The following is a 19329-nucleotide window of genomic DNA, read 5'->3' as shown; positions in this document are numbered from 1 at the left end:
ATTGGATCAGCCAATAGGATTTTTTCTACCTTAATTCCGATTGGCTGATAGAATTCTATCAGCCAATCGGAATTGAAGGGACTCCATCTTGGATGACATCACTTAAAGTTACCGTCATTTAGTGTTAGTCGTCGGAAGGAAGAGGATGCTCCGCGTCGGATGTCTTGAAGATGGACCCGCTCCGCTCTGGATGGATGAAGATAGAAGATGCCATCTGGATGAAGACTTCTGCCCATCTGGAGGACCTCTTCTTCCCGGATAGGATGAAGACTTCTGCCCGTCTGGAGGACCACTTCTGCCCGGTTGGGTGAAGACGTCTCAAGGTAGGGTGATCTTCAAGGGGTTAGTGTTAGGTTTTATTAAGGGGGATTGGGTGGGTTTTAGAGTAGGGTTGGGTGTGTGGGTGGTGGGTTTTAATGTTGGGGGGGTATTGTATTTTTTTTTACAGGTAAAAGAGCTGATTACTTTGGAGCAATGCCCCACAAAAGGCACTTTTAAGGACTATTTGTAATTTAGTATAGGGTTGGGCTTTTTATTATTTTGGGTGGCTTTTTATTTTATTAGGGGGATTAGATTAGGTGTAATTAGTTTAAAAAACTTGTAATTATTTTTTTTTCTGTAATTTAGTGGGTTTTTTGAACTTTAGTTTATTTTATTTTATTGTAATTAATTTAATTTAATGTAGGTAATTTATTTAATTATAGTGTAGTGTTAGGTGTAATTGTAACTTAGGTTAGGTTTTATTTTACAGGTATATTTGTACTTATTTTAACTAGGAAGTTATTAGATAGTTAATAACTATTTAATAACTATTCTACCTAGTTAAAATAAATACAAAGTTGCCTGTAAAATAAAAATAAACCCTAAGCTAGATACAATGTAACTATTAGTTATATTGTAGCTAGTTTAGGGTTTATTTTATAGGTAAGTATTTAGTTTTAAATAGGAATAATTTAGTTAATTAAAGTTATTTTATTTAGATTATTTTAAATTATTATTAATATATTTATTATTGTGGCGGCGACATTGGGGGTAGCGGCAGATTAGGGATTAATAAATGTAGGTAGGTGGTGGCACCATTGGGGGCGGCAGAGTAGGGGTTAATAAATATAATGTAGGTGTCAGCGATGTTGGGGGCAGCAGGTTAGGGGTTCATAAGTATAATGTAGGTGGCGGCGGTGTCCGGAGCAGCAGATTAGGGGTTAATAATATAATGTAGGTGTCGGCGATGTCAGGGGCGGCAGATTAAGGATTAATAAGTGTAAGATTAGGGGTGTTTAGACTCGGGGTTCATGTTAGGGTGTTAGGTGTAGACATAAAAGTATTTTCCCATAGGAATCAATGGGGCTGCATTAGGAGCTGAACGCTGCTTTTTTGTAGGTGTTAGGTTTTTTTTCAGCCGGGTCTGCCCCATTGATTCCTATGGGGAAATCGTACATGAGCACGTTTAGCCAGCTCACCGATACCGTAAGCAGTGCTGGTATTACAGTGAGATGTGGAGCTAAATTTTGCTCTATGCTCACTTATCTGCGGCTAATGCCGGGTTTGTAAAAACCCGTAATACCAGCGTTGTCAATAGGTGAGCGGTGACTGAAAACAGCTCATTAGCACCGCACAGCCTTACCGACAAAAACTCGTAATCTAACCGAAAATCAGCTATTTAATATACAAAAATAAACTTGAAAATGCCATTGGAATGGGTAGTAAAGGCATTATCTATCTTTTTAAACAATAGCAATTCTGGTTTAGACTGTCCCTTTAAGTTTGTTAATATACATCAATGTTTCAATCATATAACCTCTTCCCCCTTCTCTCCTCTAAGTCATTAAGTTCATCTTTGTAAGTTTTATTTTTAAACAATGTACCATTTTAGAAGCCCTCCTTTGAACAAATTCCAATTTATTATATCCTTCTGGAGACATGGCCTGCAGCGCTGCACACAATACTCAGTATGATTAAAACCAGCATCTAACATAGCAAAAAATATAGCCTGCTGACAGATGATAATTAAAACTATGACATGACATCTATAAGAACATGAAATGTATTTGAATGGTGGTCCTTACTCTTTTAAATGATGAATCTTCTGATATATTTCTATGATTGGACAGGATCAGACTTTTGTTTGAGTCACCTAACCCCCCAAAATGAATCCAATAGATTGTTGTTATTGCTATGATAGTAGTGTTTCTTCCATCTTTGCAATTATAAATTTACATTCCAAACACAGTTAATTGTGTTTGACTTTGCTGTATTTAATTCAAACACAAAGTCAATGCACCTGCTTTTTATAACTATGATAAATAGGCGCAAGCATCAATGGTCCTTATTACATGGAGTCACTGAACTGCAAACCAGAACATTATTATTGGCACCTATAGCAGCATATTTTTGTCAAACTGTATGTAATAGAGAAAAGAAGATTTTGATAGCAGGCGAGAACGAGAATTCTCATTATGCCTGCCTGAAGTGTTAACTAAAAGGGACAGAGCATGTAAAGGAAAACCTTTAAAATTGTATCTCCTAATTTACCCCTCTTGATTGAACACCTAAATTGCAAATTCATATTCAACAGAAGTCCAAACATGTAAGAATGCTTGAGGACAATAACAACCTTAAATTATATATGATGTATGCTTGTTTTTTTATTGTTTATTTAAATTGACATGAAAACATTATTTTTTCCTTTCATTAGGACATTCAGATATAACATACAATTTTAAATATATTTGCAAATTACTTATATGATCAAACGTTTCATTTTTTTGTGTCCTTGTCAAGAAACAGCAATGTTCAACTGTGATTAGCTGAACATATTGGGTGAGCCAATGAAAAGAGGCATTTATGTGAATCGGACAATCATCAGCTAAATCCCAGTAGTCCATTGTTGCTCCTGAACCTACTTAGGTAATGCTTTTCAACAAATGATAGCAAGTGAATTAAGCAAATTAGATAATAGAAATAAATTGTAATGGTGTTTAAAATGGTATGTTCTATCTGAATAATTAAAGTTTAATTTTGACTTTATTCTCCCTTTAAAACGGATTTCTCTAAACCTGCCCTGGTGTCAGTTTTATCTGCTAGATGTATACTTATAGGAAGGATCATGTATCTCTTATTTAAAGGAAATATTGTAGAGTATGTAGGCATATTGTAGTGTATTTCTAGGTATACTGTAGTGCATATAGATATGGGAGACAGATTATATTTATCTAACACACAGAATATAGTAAACTGTTCAGTAGAATACTAAACATCTGACAACCTTGTGTGTATATGTATATAAGCTAGGAAGAAAGAGAATTACCTATTCCACCTTGGCTAGCTATTTATTGCCTTTTACACAGCTGAAGAGTGTGATCTATGTTATATATAATTGCCATGCACCATGCATACCATATTACCATGTTTGCTTTACCATTTAGAACAATTCTGTGTCTAGCAGTTGTGTGTTGAAGTAGTTGAATCACAGCCCCCCACTGCATGCAATAGTTCCATGCCATCAATGTTAACCTCTCAAACAACTGCGTTGAAGTTGTGTGATGAAATTATTTACATTCACAGCCTCACAGGATAATATATAAATATGCACTTGCATGTAGCATGACTATTAGGTGTTTGATTCTTAGCTGCCTATCTTTCTTTTAATCACAGCCTCGTCACAGGATAATATATAAATATGCACTTGCATGTAGCATGACTATTAGGTGTTTGATTCTTGGCTGCCTATCTTTCTTTTTTGTCTGTATAAGTAAAGGGACATTGTACTGTACAATTGTTTTCTAACTTTGCAGTGTACTTTAGTTTTTTTTTTTCTTTACCACCTTTTGCTGTAACTTAGCTCTGAAAATTGGGGCTTTTCTAATTCTCAAACTTAAAAAAAAAGAAGCCGGCAGGCTACTCAAGGCTAACCATGCTACATATATTTCCCTTATTAGCTTTAAGAACTGCAAAAAATGCATTTTTTTTAACAAACAATATGACTGTGGCTCGCCTTGTTGTCTGCAGACTAAACACAGGATTCACTCCTCCAAGTCAAATGGTGGTTGGGCATTGGCTATTGAAAAACAAATGCAGGAAACACTTTTTTTGCTTGTTTTTAAAAATATTTAGACTCTTTTCTTAATAGATTATACTACAGCAAGACAACAAAGTCTTCTATTACAAGGCGTTCACTGTACTGCAGAAGCTACACCTGTATTGTGGAAAAACAGACAGCTTATGTAATTGTTTTGTAATTGTTTATATTCACTTGATGCTGCATGATGCACCTACTGTCCTGCTTTAGTAATGGCTTGTTTTGCATGTGTTTATGCTCACTTGATGCTGCATGATGCACCTACTGTCCTGCTTTAGTAATGGCTTGTTTCTTGTAGGCTTTCCTCTCTGCTCCTTTATTGCTAATGCATGGAATCTATAAAAGATTACTGTAGCAGCTGCATATCCGGATTTCTTCTATAAAAAGCATTCATTTTCATATTCAGAACTCTGTTTTAGATCCAGATTCTACAATGTCTTCTTACAAGCATAAAAGTGGTGCTAAGAAAAGAAAAAAGAGAAGAACAGAGAAAACTTGAAACTTCTACAAGCAAAACTGACACTTTTTTTCAAAAGAAAACTGAACCATTGCAAGCTGAAGCTGTTCAAATTCTTGAAGAGGATGTGGCTTCTGCTTCTGGAGTAACGGTTCAAATTCCAGAAGAGGATTGGCTTCTGCTTCTGGAGTAACGGTTCAAATTCCAGAAGAGGATGTGGCTTCTGCTTCTGGAGTAACAGTTCAAATTCCAGAAGAGGATGTGGCTTCTGCTTCTGGAGTAACGGTTCAAATTCCAGAAGAGGATGTGGCTTCTGCTTCTGGAGTAACAGTTCAAATTCCAGAAGAGGATGTGGCTTCTGCTTCTGGAGTAACAGTTCAAATTCCAGAAGAGGATGTGGCTTCTGCTTCTGGAGTAACGGTTCAAATTCCAGAAGAGGATGTGGCTTCTGCTTCTGGAGTAACGGTTCAAATTCCAGAAGAGGATGTGGCTTCTGCTTCTGGAGTAACGGTTCAAATTCCAGAAGAGGATTTGGCTTCTGCTTCTGGAGTAACGGTTCAAATTCCAGAAGAGGATGTGGCTTCTGCTTCTGGAGTAACGGTTCAAATTCCAGAAGAGGATTTGGCTTCTGCTTCTGGAGTAACGGTTCAAATTCCAGAAGAGGATGTGGCTTCTGCTTCTGGAGTAACGGTTCAAATTCCAGAAGAGGATTTGGCTTCTGCTTCTGGAGTAACGGTTCAAAGCCCAGAAGTGCCCTCAAACATTGAAGCTTTAGAAAACAGAAGAAGATATGGAACCACCTCAAATACAAATGCCACAGGAGGAGAGGGCACTATCACAAGCAAAATCACCATCCACAGAGGACTTTTTTATTCATTCCCATGAACTGAATAATGCTGGGGTCTCATCTGAAATGTTCTGTGAATTTCATCCAAACAAGCCAAAGCACAACATCCCTTTTAATAGCCATGTAGTTTACTACAGGAAAAGTATACAAGGAGAGGATATAAGCAGAAAATGGGTAACCTTAAATGAAAAAAAATAAGATTCTGTTCCATCTGTTTGATGTTTTTCTCTGAAAAGTACCGTAATACTCAGTGGATAAAGGGTTGCAGGGAATGGAGGCATATTACATCAAGGCTCATAGAAAATGAAAACTCTCAATGCCACAAGCTTGCCAGTGAAGCATACATGATGTCTTTGAGGATGATCATTTAGAAAATCGGGGCAATTTTTTGGAAGCATTGAAACTTCTTGCAGGATACAACCAAATTCTGAATGAGCACTTGAAAAAGGTCAAAGATATAGCAAAAAAAACGTAAAAAAGGGTCACAAAAAGGAAGAGGAAAATTTGTCACATTCCTTAGTAAAACAACATTAATTAAGATATTCACCATTATTGGAGACATGATAAAAGAAGAAATAGGGAAATGAATTAACAATGCTGGCATGTTTTCAATCCAAATGGACTCCACACAAGATGTGTCTGCTCATGATTAGTGTGTGGCTTGCATGACTTGCTACGTGAATCATTGTCTAACATTGGGCTTTGTCTTGAACAGTGTGTTGGAGATACATTTGATGGAGCTGCTAACATGAGTGGGATCTATACTGGACTGCAAGCTCGGATGAAGGAGGTTTGTCCTAGTCATATTCACACATGGTGTTATACTCATGTTCTCAACCTGGTCATAGGAGATGTAAGCGATGTGTGTGTTCCAGCTATAAGTCTGTTTGTACTTCTCAGTAGCCTATCCACATTTTTTGGGGAGTCCTATAAAATAATTAAAATATGGGATAACCAAATGACAACAAAGACAGGAACTGCAAAACTTAAAAGACTTGAGAAAATTGGTAATACCAGATGTTCAAGTCGAGCCAGAGTACTTCGTAAGCTTTTTGGAAGCTATGAAGACCAATCAAACGAATTGTATTCAGACCTGATACTTATCCTTCAGGAAGTAAGTGAGTCATCAGATTTTCGATACTCAGTTTGAGATGAAGCACTGACGTTGAATCAAAATCTCTGTAAATTTGAAACCATCCTTACCGCTTTTACTTTTCTTAGAATATTTTCAATTACAACACCTCTTTCGGATTATTTGCAATCACCAAACCTTGATCTTATGCAAGCATGGCGAATGGTTGATGATGCTACAACTCGCTTGCAAAAAATTTCAAGAGGCTTTTCAGATGTTTTCAATAGACATGTGCGTTTCAATTCGGAACGAATCGAAATTCGGACAAATTTCTTAAATTCGGACATTTGGATCAATTCGGATTTCCGAATTACAATAGTACCGAATCTACCGAATAAATCCGAATTAGTTCGGATTTATTCGTTACATTCAGATGGCCATGGATTACACTAGTATTGTACAGTATATTAGGTTATATCACTCTGCTATGGGTTACACGTAATATAATGTACATAATACTAGTCTAATACACAGCACATCCCACATAACACATACCGAAATTCCAAATTTCCAAACCGAATCCAGCCGAATTTATTCGAATCCGAATGAATCCGAAACAAATCCGAAATGAATTCATTCGAATTTTTCCGAATTCAAATCGATCCGAACCGAAATTCGAAAACATCCGAATCGATCCGAACCGAAACTAATTTTTTGGCCATGCACAAGTCTAGTTTTCAATTCAACAACCACAATTGTTGATCAGATAAATGAAAAACTTGCTTGCGAGAACATTTTAATCCAAAAATAATTTTCAGAACTTAGATTGACAAGATGTGCAGAACTCCCTAATTTGAAGAAAAAATTTGAAGTGTCATGCCATAATGTTATCCTTGATATGGTTTTGGATAGCATGAAGACCAGGTTTGCTAGCCATGGCAAACTTTACAAACAGATTGCATGCTTTGACCCAAATCGATTTGAGGAAATACTGGCTACCCCTGATAAAATACAACTGAACTTGATTTCTGCTGCAGTTCCTGAAATAGACTGCCTTGCTCTTCACAAAGAATTAAAATCATTTGCATCTAGCTACAAAAACATCAGAAGAGGACTGTTAGATGACAGTGATGAAGGGAGTTATTCAGAGTCAGACCTAGAAGAAGAGTTGGACACCCCTGACATTGAGTCATCAACAACCTGTAAGGCATCTCTCAAGAAGCTTACTTGCAAAAATTGTACATCTTGTGCATTTAAATTGATCTTTCAGTACAGACTGTATTCATCAGCTTATGAGAATCTTTACTTGGCATACAAGTATTTGATTACTCTGAGCACTACACAATGCACCTGTGAAAGATGCTTCTCAAAGTTAAAAAATTTAAAGTCCAGACTTAGATCATCACTCACTCAGCAAAATTTAGAAACACTGATGCTGATAGCAATCGAAAAAGATATTGCACTGAGAGTAAAGTATGACAAAGAGAAAATCATAGGTCGCTTTGGAAAAACGTCTGCTGAGCTTCGCTCTTTGCTTATCTTTTAAATTTCAGACACGTTGTGTTTTTTGTTTTTGGGGTTCAACCGTAAAATAACATAATTGGAAAAGTTTTACATATTAGTCTTTACATTTCAGCAATTTTAGCTTAAGTTAAAAGTACACTTAATTAAGTAAATGCCACCTGTTATATTTATTTATACATTTGAACTTGATTTTTCTATTTACAATATTCTATTAAAAATGTTGTGTGCTATTTGTTTTTATAAGTTATAATTCTGTTTGACTAGCAGTGTTGTTACTTTGTTTGTGACTTGCATTGCACTTTGTTTTTAATTGTGTGTATGATTCACAAAGCACTTTGTTTACAATTCTTTGTATGACTCACATTGTACTTTATAATTCTGTGTATGATTAAAAAAAAATATTACTTTTTTTAGCACAATGCAGCACTTGTTAATTCATAAAATATTTAAGGTAACAAAATGTCTCTTTATATTGCAATTAAAAACATGGTAGGGGATGGGCATATGAGATGGGAGGAGCAAAGGAGGTGGGAGGGGCATTATGGTGGAGGCATATGAGATGGGAGGAGCACAATAGGTGGGAGGGGCATTAGGGTGGGGGAGGGGCAGATGAGGTAGGATGGTGGGGGGCCCTGCCACACTTTTGCTCGGGGGCCCTGGTTGGTCTCAGTCCGCCCCTTGTCTTGATGAGCTGTTATGCGATGAGTCTGCAGGTGAGCAGTGATGATCAGAAAGACACAGAAAGTTTGCAAATGCAATCCTGATGGTATTTAAGTCTCTGGTAGCGAGTATAATTCACAATGTGAAGAAGTTAGAGCTGAAAATAGGTCCTACTAATAAAAGTTAGTTTAACCCAAAAACACAGAGCAATACTTAGAGAGATAAACAATCTTCAATAATCAGGCAATGCTAGTAAGAGGGAGGCGGCAATAAATACCTGTGAATCAGGTAATGGGTTGAGAGTTCTCCAAAAGGTTTGCAAGATTTAAAGGTATATTGCATCTGGGGTGCAGCCCTCTGGGATTCATGAAGCTCGACCGTGGAGGAGTGGCAACAAAGAAACAGGGACCCAGGGCTGCTGGATCCCTATCAGCAGTCTGGCTCCAAGCTTATGGTCTTGGACCAGGGAGCCACTCCAGCAGAAGAGCTGGCAACAGGGCAGAAAGCCATCGGCTTCTGCCCAACACCTGCAACAGCTCCAGGAAACCAGGGAGCGGAGGTCGCCGACCTCTCTCCCCACCCACATAACCCCTTCCAGGGAGAGGAGACAGTCGGTCTCCCTCCCCAGCGGCAGAATCAGGAGCAGGGAGAGGAGACAGTTGGTTTCTCTCCCCAGCAACAGAACCATCCTCTGGGAGCAGAGGTAGTCGTCCTCCCTCCCCGTAACCAGAACCCCTTCCTGGGAGAAGAGACAGTCGGTCTCTCTCCCCAATGGCAGAGCCAGGAGTAGGGAGAGGAGACAGTTGGTCTCTCTCCCCAGCGGCAGAGCCATCCGCTGGGAGCAGAGGTAGTTGTCTTCCCTCCCCTTACACAGAACACCTTCCTGGGAGAGGAGACAGTCGGTCTCTCTCCCCAGTGGCAGAGCCAGGAGCAGGGAGAGGAGACAGTCAGTCTCTCTCTCCAGCGGCAGATCCATCCCCTGGGAGGAGAGGTAGTCGTTCTCCCTCCTTTTACACAGAACCCCTTGCAGGAAGAAACGGATATCGATATATCTCCCCAGTGGCAGAACTCTTCCTGGGAGAGGAGATGGTTGATCTCTCTCCCCAGCTGCAGAACCCCTTGCAGGGAGAGGAGACAGGCGGTCTCTCTCCCCAGCGGCAGAATCCCTTTCTGAAAGAGAAGACAGTTGGTCTCTCTCCCCAGTGGCAGAACCCCTTGCAGAGAGAGGAAACAGCCGGTCTCCCTCCTCAGTGACACCACCCCTTCCAGGGAGTGGAGACAGTCGGTCTCCATCCCCAGCAGCAGCACCCCTTCCAGGGAGCAGAGACAGCAGGTCTCCTTACCCAACAGTAGCACCCCTTCCAGGGAGCGGAGACAGCCGGTCTCCTTCCCCATTGGCAGCACAGTTTCTCAGGGAGCGGAGGTAGCCGGCCTCTCTCCCCAGCAGCAGATCCCCTTCCCAGGAGGAGAGACAGCCCATCACTCCCCCCAGTAGTTGGGCATGATCTCTACCCTTTTTCCGCCCAGGAGGATTTCTCACCGGGGGCAGGCATTACATTGGGCAAGGAGGATATAAGCTCATGCAGTTGGTGCCACACGACACCCTGGAAGTGCCACCACAATGTAGAAAGCTTTTGGCTAAAATCACCAGTGTCTTTAATGAAAGAGGTTATTCTTTTAACATAACGTTTTAATACTCTATCTAAGAATTTGGCTATGTTAGTGAATGCTGATTCTACATTAGACATGATAGGGTGCCCTGGTGGATTTTGTAGGATTTTATGTACTTTAGGGACCGTATAAAATACAGGTGTTCTAGGATATTCACTATACAGGTACTCACTCATTTTTTTTATCTATGACACCCCTGTGCAGTAGCTTTATTGAGTATTCTTCTAATTTCTTTTTGTGTTTTAAAGATAGGGTTAGTGTCTAATTTTTAGTATGTAGTGGGATCACTGAGTTGTGTGCCAATTTCATTAATATAATATTCTCTGTACAGGACAACAGTTGCACCGTCCTTATCCGCTTTTTTGATGATAATATTTTTATCCTTAATTGTTTTTATGGCTCTGAACTCGTCCCTGGTAAGGTTCCAATGTCTCCCCTTCTTGTTTTAGTCTGAACCATCTTAGTCTGTAATGCATTTATATCAGATGTAGCTAATTTTGAAAAAGTGTAAGGCTGCTTGTCAGCCTGAAACAAATTAAGGGCCTGACCACTACAGGCAATGCTTGCTAGGCTTGGCAGGTGCAACATTGTTGCAATGTTGGGGGTGGGGAATAATCTTACCTATTTAAGCTGCGGTGGCCATTTTCTCTTCCTCTTTTCCTGGTGGCTGTCGTGGTGAATTTTTCCCTCCCTCCCTCCCTTGTTTAATCAATTTTGTTGCAGGTACAGTGGTGGCGGCATTAGAAGTTAGTTGTTCTAGAGTAGCTGTGGTACCAGGGCGGGGATTTGATTAGTTGAACTTTTCTTAGTAAGCCCCTGGCATTTAGTTATTTAGCTCTCCCAGTTGGGCGTGTTGTATGGCTCATCTGGCTGGGAGGGGGTTCCCATTCTTGGGGGCTGATAGTTTCCCTTTCGGGTGGGAGGACGGGGCCTGTTTGTTGGTGCAGAGTCCAGAGGGGGCTGGGGGTCGAGCTAATGGGTGTGGTGATGTCCCTGGGTCATGACCTAGGGGTGCCACACCCCACGGGCCTGCTGACCTTTCGGGCCCCTAGGGTGTCTGTAGCCGTTCCACAGGGGCGGAGTCACCAATGGCTCTCCCCTGAAAATCTAACCTTTTGGCCCCGCCCTCTCCCCGTTTGGGGTTTCTATGTTATAGGGACTCCATTGGCCGCCACCGTTTGAAGATGACTACATGAGATGTTAGTCATATTTAAATGTTATAAATAAACACGACCATGTTGGTCTTAACCTCCAGTTCTCGTGTGGTCTCTTTTATTTCTATGGGTAAAGAATGACTGTTTAGGGGTTTTAGCCCTTATGTATCCAGACTACTATTGTGTATGTTAGGGGTAAAAGTACTTTTTAATGCAGATTAAACATCTTAGGGTTAAATACCTCAGTTTGGCAACCTTTACTAATACCACTTTTATTACTGCAAAAAAAAAAAAACATCCGTAATTTGATATTTCGAAAATTTTTAAATAAGTCTTTGCTTAATTCAAAAAAGTCCAATTCTTTATATGGACAGAAGGAAAGTCCTTTTTCCAACATGTACTCACTGTTATCTAGAGTACTACTCGAGATGTTGATTACTGTTTGCGTGTTTCTCTCCTTCGGCTCCCTTTGCCCCTCGTCTTCATCCGCTTGTTACTCTCTCCACCAGTGTTTCCCACAGGCAATATTTGGAGTGTGGCTACATGGAAACTATTTTTTGATTCAGTGAGCGCACTGTCTGCACCGTGTAGGCCCTCTTCAAATAGGCTCCCCCGCTGGTCACAGCAAAATGCCGATGTTGGCAATGTGGGTGGTGACGTCACGCTCCCATTGACTTCTATGGGAGAGACATCGCCGCTCACCGGCACGGCTCAGCCACGATAATTTTCTTGAAAATCTTGAAGGTCTCTCAATGTTTTGAATATCGGTGCTTTAGTCTGAACTTCAAATGAGTAGTAGATTTCAAAGTTATGTCTATTTCCACTCCCCCTGTATCAAATGACAGCCATCAGCCATTCACAAATGCATATACATAGATTCTGTAAATGTTTGCACATGCTCAGTAGGAGCTGGTGACTCAAAAAGTGTAAATATTGTTAAAAAAAAATTTCATTGAGTGTTCATTTAAGCAATAGATGGTGGTTGACCCCAAAGTTATGCATTGGTGGAAACACTGCTGCCTTACAGTTCTCATGTCATGTGTACACTACTTAAAGAGACAGTAAACACCTTGTAATTAAAATACATTTATGTTGTCTTGCTATAGAATAACATACTAGCCAAGTTTTAATGTTTTTAAAACAAATGAACATCCCTTTTACTGCAAATAGCCAAACGCCACCCAACATTTGCCTTTTTGGAAGAGCCAGTATGTGCTTTAGTCAGCTTTAGTCCTCAGACAATAAGGCTAGCCAGTGTCATAAAGTTAATAAAAATTACATTGTTTTGACAGGTGCACACTCCCTTGCAAGTCCTGGGACTAGCATCCTGATTGGCTGCTTAAAGCCCCTTTACAATGGGATGTGGCTACTGAGGACATTTTGACCATGGGCATTTCATACATCCCTCTAGTTGTCTAACTTTTTTACACTTCATACTTCCTGATACCACCCAAGACAAACAGGATTATTTTAGAGACCATCCAGGAGTCATTTGATGGTCATCAAACTACTTTAGAAGTAATTTGCACATAATCGGACAACATCAGGCTTGTAAAGTGATCAGCTAAATTTAAAATAATCTGGGTGATGGCTTCAGAGTGATTACCAACATTACCTTACTGATTACTTCATAAGCATGAACAGCCAGTAGATGCCTCTAAAGTAATCTCATATAAATATAATGGCCTGGAGTCATTGATTACTTCAGCATAACTCCAGAAATATCATCCTTTTTGATTAGGGCATTTAGAAAGGCTGACTTAGAGGGAGGCAACTCTAAATTTTGAAGATATTATTGCCTTAAATTGTATCTGCTTTGGGCATTTTGAGATCTTTCTTTTCTTTTTTCTTTAAATTGCAATAATAATCATAATAATATGGTGCATGGAGTGTATTATTTGGCTCATAATGACAAGTGCCATCGATGGAAGGTGATAATCATCCTAAACATAAAAAAAAAAGAATAACAAAAAAAATTTAAAAATAAAATGTCTATATCTTGGCTCCTATAACTGGACATTGCTCATGAGTGAGACCACTCCCCATAAAAAAGGAACAGAACAGACCATTCTTATATATAAAGATATAAATATGACCACATACCAATCTGTCTTCCTACTCTCAGTTATGTCCAGAATGGTGGACAATAGTAGGGGGAAGCCTGTCCAATAATTACAAATGAGATAACTACAAGCAGTGTAGAAAACATGGGTTGGAGAAAATAATCAAGACAGACTTGAATATGATGGAATATATATGTTTATTTAAGAACACACAGAAGACAGGACTTTCAGGCAAAATCAGACTGGGCATCATCCAGATGATAATGAGAAATGAAAACATAAGATAAGTTCCACACACACTATGACATCACACTATGACATTCCACTGCACTTTATGATGACATCCCATTGTATTGCATTGTTATAAATACAGTAACATTTCATAAACAATCATTTTACTCTTCTTCTCTTGAACGAAGACGTCTCTCTGTGGTTTGTGAGTCAAACTTAAACATTGTTCTGCTGGATAATATTAGCAAACGAAAAATAGGTAGATTGGTGCGCTGGGCCAAACTGATAACCACACACCCCCTTAAAAGACAAAAATCCCTGCAATTGTCTAGATGATAGTGAACAGAAAAAAATGGAAATAAGGGAGGCGCTCAAAGCTAAAGGTATCAACACTAAAACAAATTTAATAAAACATACTAATGATCACAGAATATAAATACAAAGGGACGTCTCCCCAAAATAAATATAGCTAATATCCTAAAAAGTCTATTGACCGCTAATAGCCTAAAAATATATTGGACGCTAAAACTAATACAGGTTAAAAAACAAACAAGATAATCGGCAGTGTCTATGTTATTATTGTGATTATGGCAGAAATAAATATTATTTTAAATCATAACAAATGACAGAGTTCCGTTGAATTGAAATACCACCAAGCTGCCTTGTTAGAGAAAAGCCGTAGCTGCCAAATTTATTATATAGAGAAATGAATCCGTTGTCCAAAGTTCTCTTACTTTGTAAGATATATGTGTGTCAACACCATAAAGCCGTGTACTTTACCAAGTTGTAGACTTGTCAGTTGCTGGTCTTACTCCCTCGCCCGGTCCTCACCTCGAGCGGGGCTGACTGTAGCTTTGGCGTCTGACGTCACAGAAAGGTGTTCCGGCTGAAGGTAGAGGCCGATTCTTGCGCTCCCCTCTATGCGCTGTACTCCCGGTCCTCTTTGGCAATCCCTGCACTTAGTGCTAGTAGCACGCAGGGGGCTGTAAAGCAGATAGGTATAATGGATATCCAAAACAATGTTCCCCAATACAGATGCTCTGCTCTTTAAGAGAAAATGTCCCAATAATGTAACCCGGGTTATTAGGTGAGACTCCAAATGCGATTCCAAAAATATAGTTAGTTGTTACAATGGAAATAACAACAGCACTGCCAACACATACGACGCGTTTCGCCCACCTATGGGCTTTATCAAGATAGTCTTGATAAAGCCCATAGGTGGGCGAAACGCGTCGTATGTGTTGGCAGTGCTGTTGTTATTTCCATTGTAACAACTAACTATATTTTTGGAATCGCATTTGGAGTCTCACCTAATAACCCGGGTTACATTATTGGGACATTTTCTCTTAAAGAGCAGAGCATCTGTATTGGGGAACATTGTTTTGGATATCCATTATACCTATCTGCTTTACAGCCCCCTGCGTGCTACTAGCACTAAGTGCAGGGATTGCCAAAGAGGACCGGGAGTACAGCGCATAGAGGGGAGCGCAAGAATCGGCCTCTACCTTCAGCCGGAACACTTTTCTGTGACATCAGACGCCAAAGCTACAGTCAGCCCCGCTCGAGGTGAGGACCGGGCGAGGGAGTAAGACCAGCAACTGACAAGTCTACAACTTGGTAAAGTACACGGCTTTATGGTGTTGACACACATATATCTTACAAAGTAAGAGAACTTTGGACAACGGATTCATTTCTCTATATAATAAATTTGGCAGCTACGGCTTTTCTCTAACAAGGCAGCTTGGTGGTATTTCAATTCAACGGAACTCTGTCATTTGTTATGATTTAAAATAATATTTATTTCTGCCATAATCACAATAATAACATAGACACTGCCGATTATCTTGTTTGTTTTTTAACCTGTATTAGTTTTAGCGTCCAATATATTTTTAGGCTATTAGCGGTCAATAGACTTTTTAGGATATTAGCTATATTTATTTTGGGGAGACGTCCCTTTGTATTTATATTCTGTGATCATTAGTATGTTTTATTAAATTTGTTTTAGTGTTGATACCTTTAGCTTTGAGCGCCTCCCTTATTTCCATTTTTTTCTGGATAATATTAGCGCCAGGTTCGCAATGATGAAGATTATCCTATTCTGTCTCCTGTTTATGAACATCACATCAGGTAACTAAAAGGGCATAGCCACTTATAAACAATGTAGGAAATTTAAATTTATGACATTTTAGACATAGCTTTATTTTTATTAATTATCTTTATTTACATGATATCATAAGAAAGCTTGCTGTCTATATGGGTTTGTGTGCAATTTCGCCAAGAAAACACAGAAAACCAAACTATTTATGGGTTTTGAGCTTTTGAGGTTGAGCTTTAACTTTAAGTTTAATTGTATATTTGGGAACTGTATGTATTTCTACCTAATGTTCATTATACAGTATATGTATGTAAATGTAACACTTTGTTTTTTGTGTATGAAAATGTATTTACATCTATTTCACATCACTGTAACAGATTTTGTAAGGCTGTATGTTTTTCAAACTGTTATTTACAGTTTAGCATTGAGAATTGAGAAATTAAAAAAAAATGCTGTATATATGTATGTGTACATACACACACATATACACACACATACACACACATATACACACACGTACACACCCCACACACACGTACACACACACACATATACACACCCCACACACACGTACACACACATACATATACACACACATACACACACATATACACACACGTACACACACATATACACACACGTACACACACATATACACACACATATACACACCCCACACACACATATACACACACATACACACACATATACACACACGTACACGCACATATACACACACATATACACACCCCACACACACGTACACACACACACATATACACACCCCACACACACGTACACACACAAACATATACACACACATACACACACATATACACACCCCACACACACGTACACACACACACATATACACACCCCACACACACGTACACACACACACACATATACACACACATACACACACATATACACACACGTACACGCACATATACACACACATATACACACCCCACACACACGTACACACACACACATATACACACACATACATACAAACAATCGTTTTAATAGACAAATAATGAACAGGAGGATTGATGTCTGAGTAAATGAATAATGTAAATGTTTTAGAGAGTAGAAACCCTGAGGCATTTTTATGAAACTATGCATTAGCTATTATGATACGCACATATTGCATATACAGATACACACTCACATGTCACACACTGTATACATGAAAGAAAGAGAAACACATATTTTATTCTTATACATTTCTTAATCTTATTATCAAGGGGAAGATATTTCTGAGAAATATTTATAAGCTTTAACATAAGGAGTAATGGCATTTTTCCTTCTTCTAGCACTGAAGATACAAACTGTTATCCTGCCAGTGACTGAGATTGAGGTCTATGTTGGGTCCCCTGTAATCCTCCCTTGTACCTTCTACACGGACAACCCGTTTCAGAAGCTGAGACATCTGATTGTTGAGTGGGTGTTTACTCCTGAGGGGAATGACACCTATAGACCTATTCTAAAATTATTTGACAACATATCTGAGCAGCTGGATACCTCTAATGCAAGAGCTGGGGCATTTGTATCACTTCTCCCTGGTGGAAACTGCTCACTGGCTATCAACCCTACCAGCACCAAAGATTCGGGCACGTATAAAGTGTACCTGAATGTTGATGGCGCACCGTATGTCAACTCACCAGCAATCAGTCTCAAAGTCTTTAACGAAGGTAAGATCTACTTTTATTTGTGATAAAAAAATACAAATATAACAATTTTCTAAAATAAACTGAGGAAATCATAGGAATAGATTTACACTACATTTATAGGAAATCATAATACATTAAACTATATGAAATAACAGTTTTGAAATTGTGTTTTTCCCCTGAAAAATGTTAACTAAAGCTATTTAAAATTATTGTCAAATTACCACAGCAGTAACAAAGGAGTTCTTCCTTCTAATGCTTAATTACTGATAATTGCCATAAGCATTCACTCCTATTGACCAATGAGCCTTAGTAGGAAGTGCCTATCATCCAATGGGTATTAACAGGAAGTATCTATCATACAAGTGCTAGTAGGATGTACACTACTGATACTGCTGTTTTAATTTCAGTTTAAATCTAATTAGCTTTTAATTTACTGTTTTACAAGACAGATACTACATATTTAAATGCTGTTTTTTCATTTGTGTGTACAGTTTCCTATTTATGGTTCAAGTCACCTTTATATTTAGTAATATTTTATGGCAGCCAATAGCCATCTTCCATCTATATAACTGTTGCTTCCGTTTATATAACTGTGCTTTTTCATAGTAATAACAACAGAAGAACAAAATAATAATTAACGTTTAATTTATCTATCATTTTTATTTCAGATCCAGATGTAGTTTCACTGATCCGTATTTACCAGCGTTTAAAAGCCAGTGGAATGATGACCATCATACTGATCGCTGGAGGAGTTGTACTTTGTTTGTTGATAAGCGGATGTTTGGCCGGATTACATTTTCAGTAAGTTTCTTTATTAACTAAAAAAAAACAATGAAAACAAACAGCTCAAAGTATTATTTGAAATCTTCAACTTAATGATACCAATAATTGCTATCAGAGTATTTGCATTACAGTGTTTCTTATCATTAACAACATCCAGTATACATTTATAAGATTTGTATTACTACTCTACAATGCACTTGTTAATACAGAGAGAAGAGGAAATTAGCTAGAACAGGTTTTACTAAAGCTGGAAGCTCTAAACCAGTGATGGCTAAACCTTAGCACCCCTGATGTTTTGGGAACATTTCCTTTGAGGCTCAACTAAACGGCAGAGTACCTAAGCATCATGGGAAATGTAGTTTCAAAACATCTGGGGTGCCAATGTTAGCCATCACTGCTCTAAACAGTATTCAACAAAACTAGTATTTCCTGATATTATTAGCAGCATAACTAGAACCGTAGGCCCCTGAGCAAAATATAACCTATACATAAGCATTTTTATCTTAGCAAGTTACCCATAAGTGACCATGTACTAACAAACTGACATTTTCTCTTCATCAGGGGTCGATATTATAAATTAATTGGACCATCCCAACCATCTGAAGATGAAAGGCAAAAGGACTCTATGGTCCGAATGGAGGAAGGGTTCTCAAGCAGCAGTGAAACAGAATCTGACAGCCGCTGATGCTACAGTAGAGATTTCATTTCCATCAGAAAACTCTGCTCACCCTTGTTCTCTATATTAATAAAATATGTTTGTCATAATTTTATTTGGTTTGTGTCTATGATGTTCAACCAACCTTCTTTATCTTACAATCCTTGCACCAGATATACTTTTTTACAGCATATAAGACTTACACTTATATAAGGCTCACTAAATTTGCAAAAGGAACTTGATCAATTTCACTATGGTCAAGTGAAAAAACAAAAAGAGTAAAAAAAAAAAAAGAGAAATGTATTGTCATCAAACTCACGCAAAGACATTTCTTTATAGTATACATTTAAAACATAATATATA

At 38.6% G+C, this 19329-nt stretch overlaps 1 protein-coding gene across 2 annotated transcripts in view; it reads left to right on the top strand.

Moving 5' to 3' along the window:
• Positions 1 to 19076, top strand: part of LOC128651680 (uncharacterized) — a 60764-nt gene extending 41688 nt beyond the window's left edge. The window contains exons 2-4 of one of the 2 annotated variants that reach the window (XR_008401159.1): positions 17172 to 17549; positions 18197 to 18329; positions 18873 to 19076. Coding sequence is in view for 1 of the 2 variants with exons in the window: in XM_053704674.1 (XP_053560649.1) it covers positions 17150 to 17549; positions 18197 to 18329; positions 18873 to 18996 (657 nt within the window). In the remaining variant the exon portion in view is untranslated. Of the gene's footprint in view, positions 1 to 17139; positions 17550 to 18196; positions 18330 to 18872 lie in introns of those variants that run through there. The other variant, XM_053704674.1, reaches the window with a different exon arrangement.
• Positions 19077 to 19329: the final 253 nt, after the last annotated feature.

Source organism: Bombina bombina, chromosome 3 (genome assembly GCF_027579735.1).
Source record: "Bombina bombina isolate aBomBom1 chromosome 3, aBomBom1.pri, whole genome shotgun sequence".
Lineage (NCBI taxonomy): Eukaryota > Metazoa > Chordata > Amphibia > Anura > Bombinatoridae > Bombina > Bombina bombina.
This window is presented reverse-complemented; position numbering and strand designations above follow the sequence as displayed.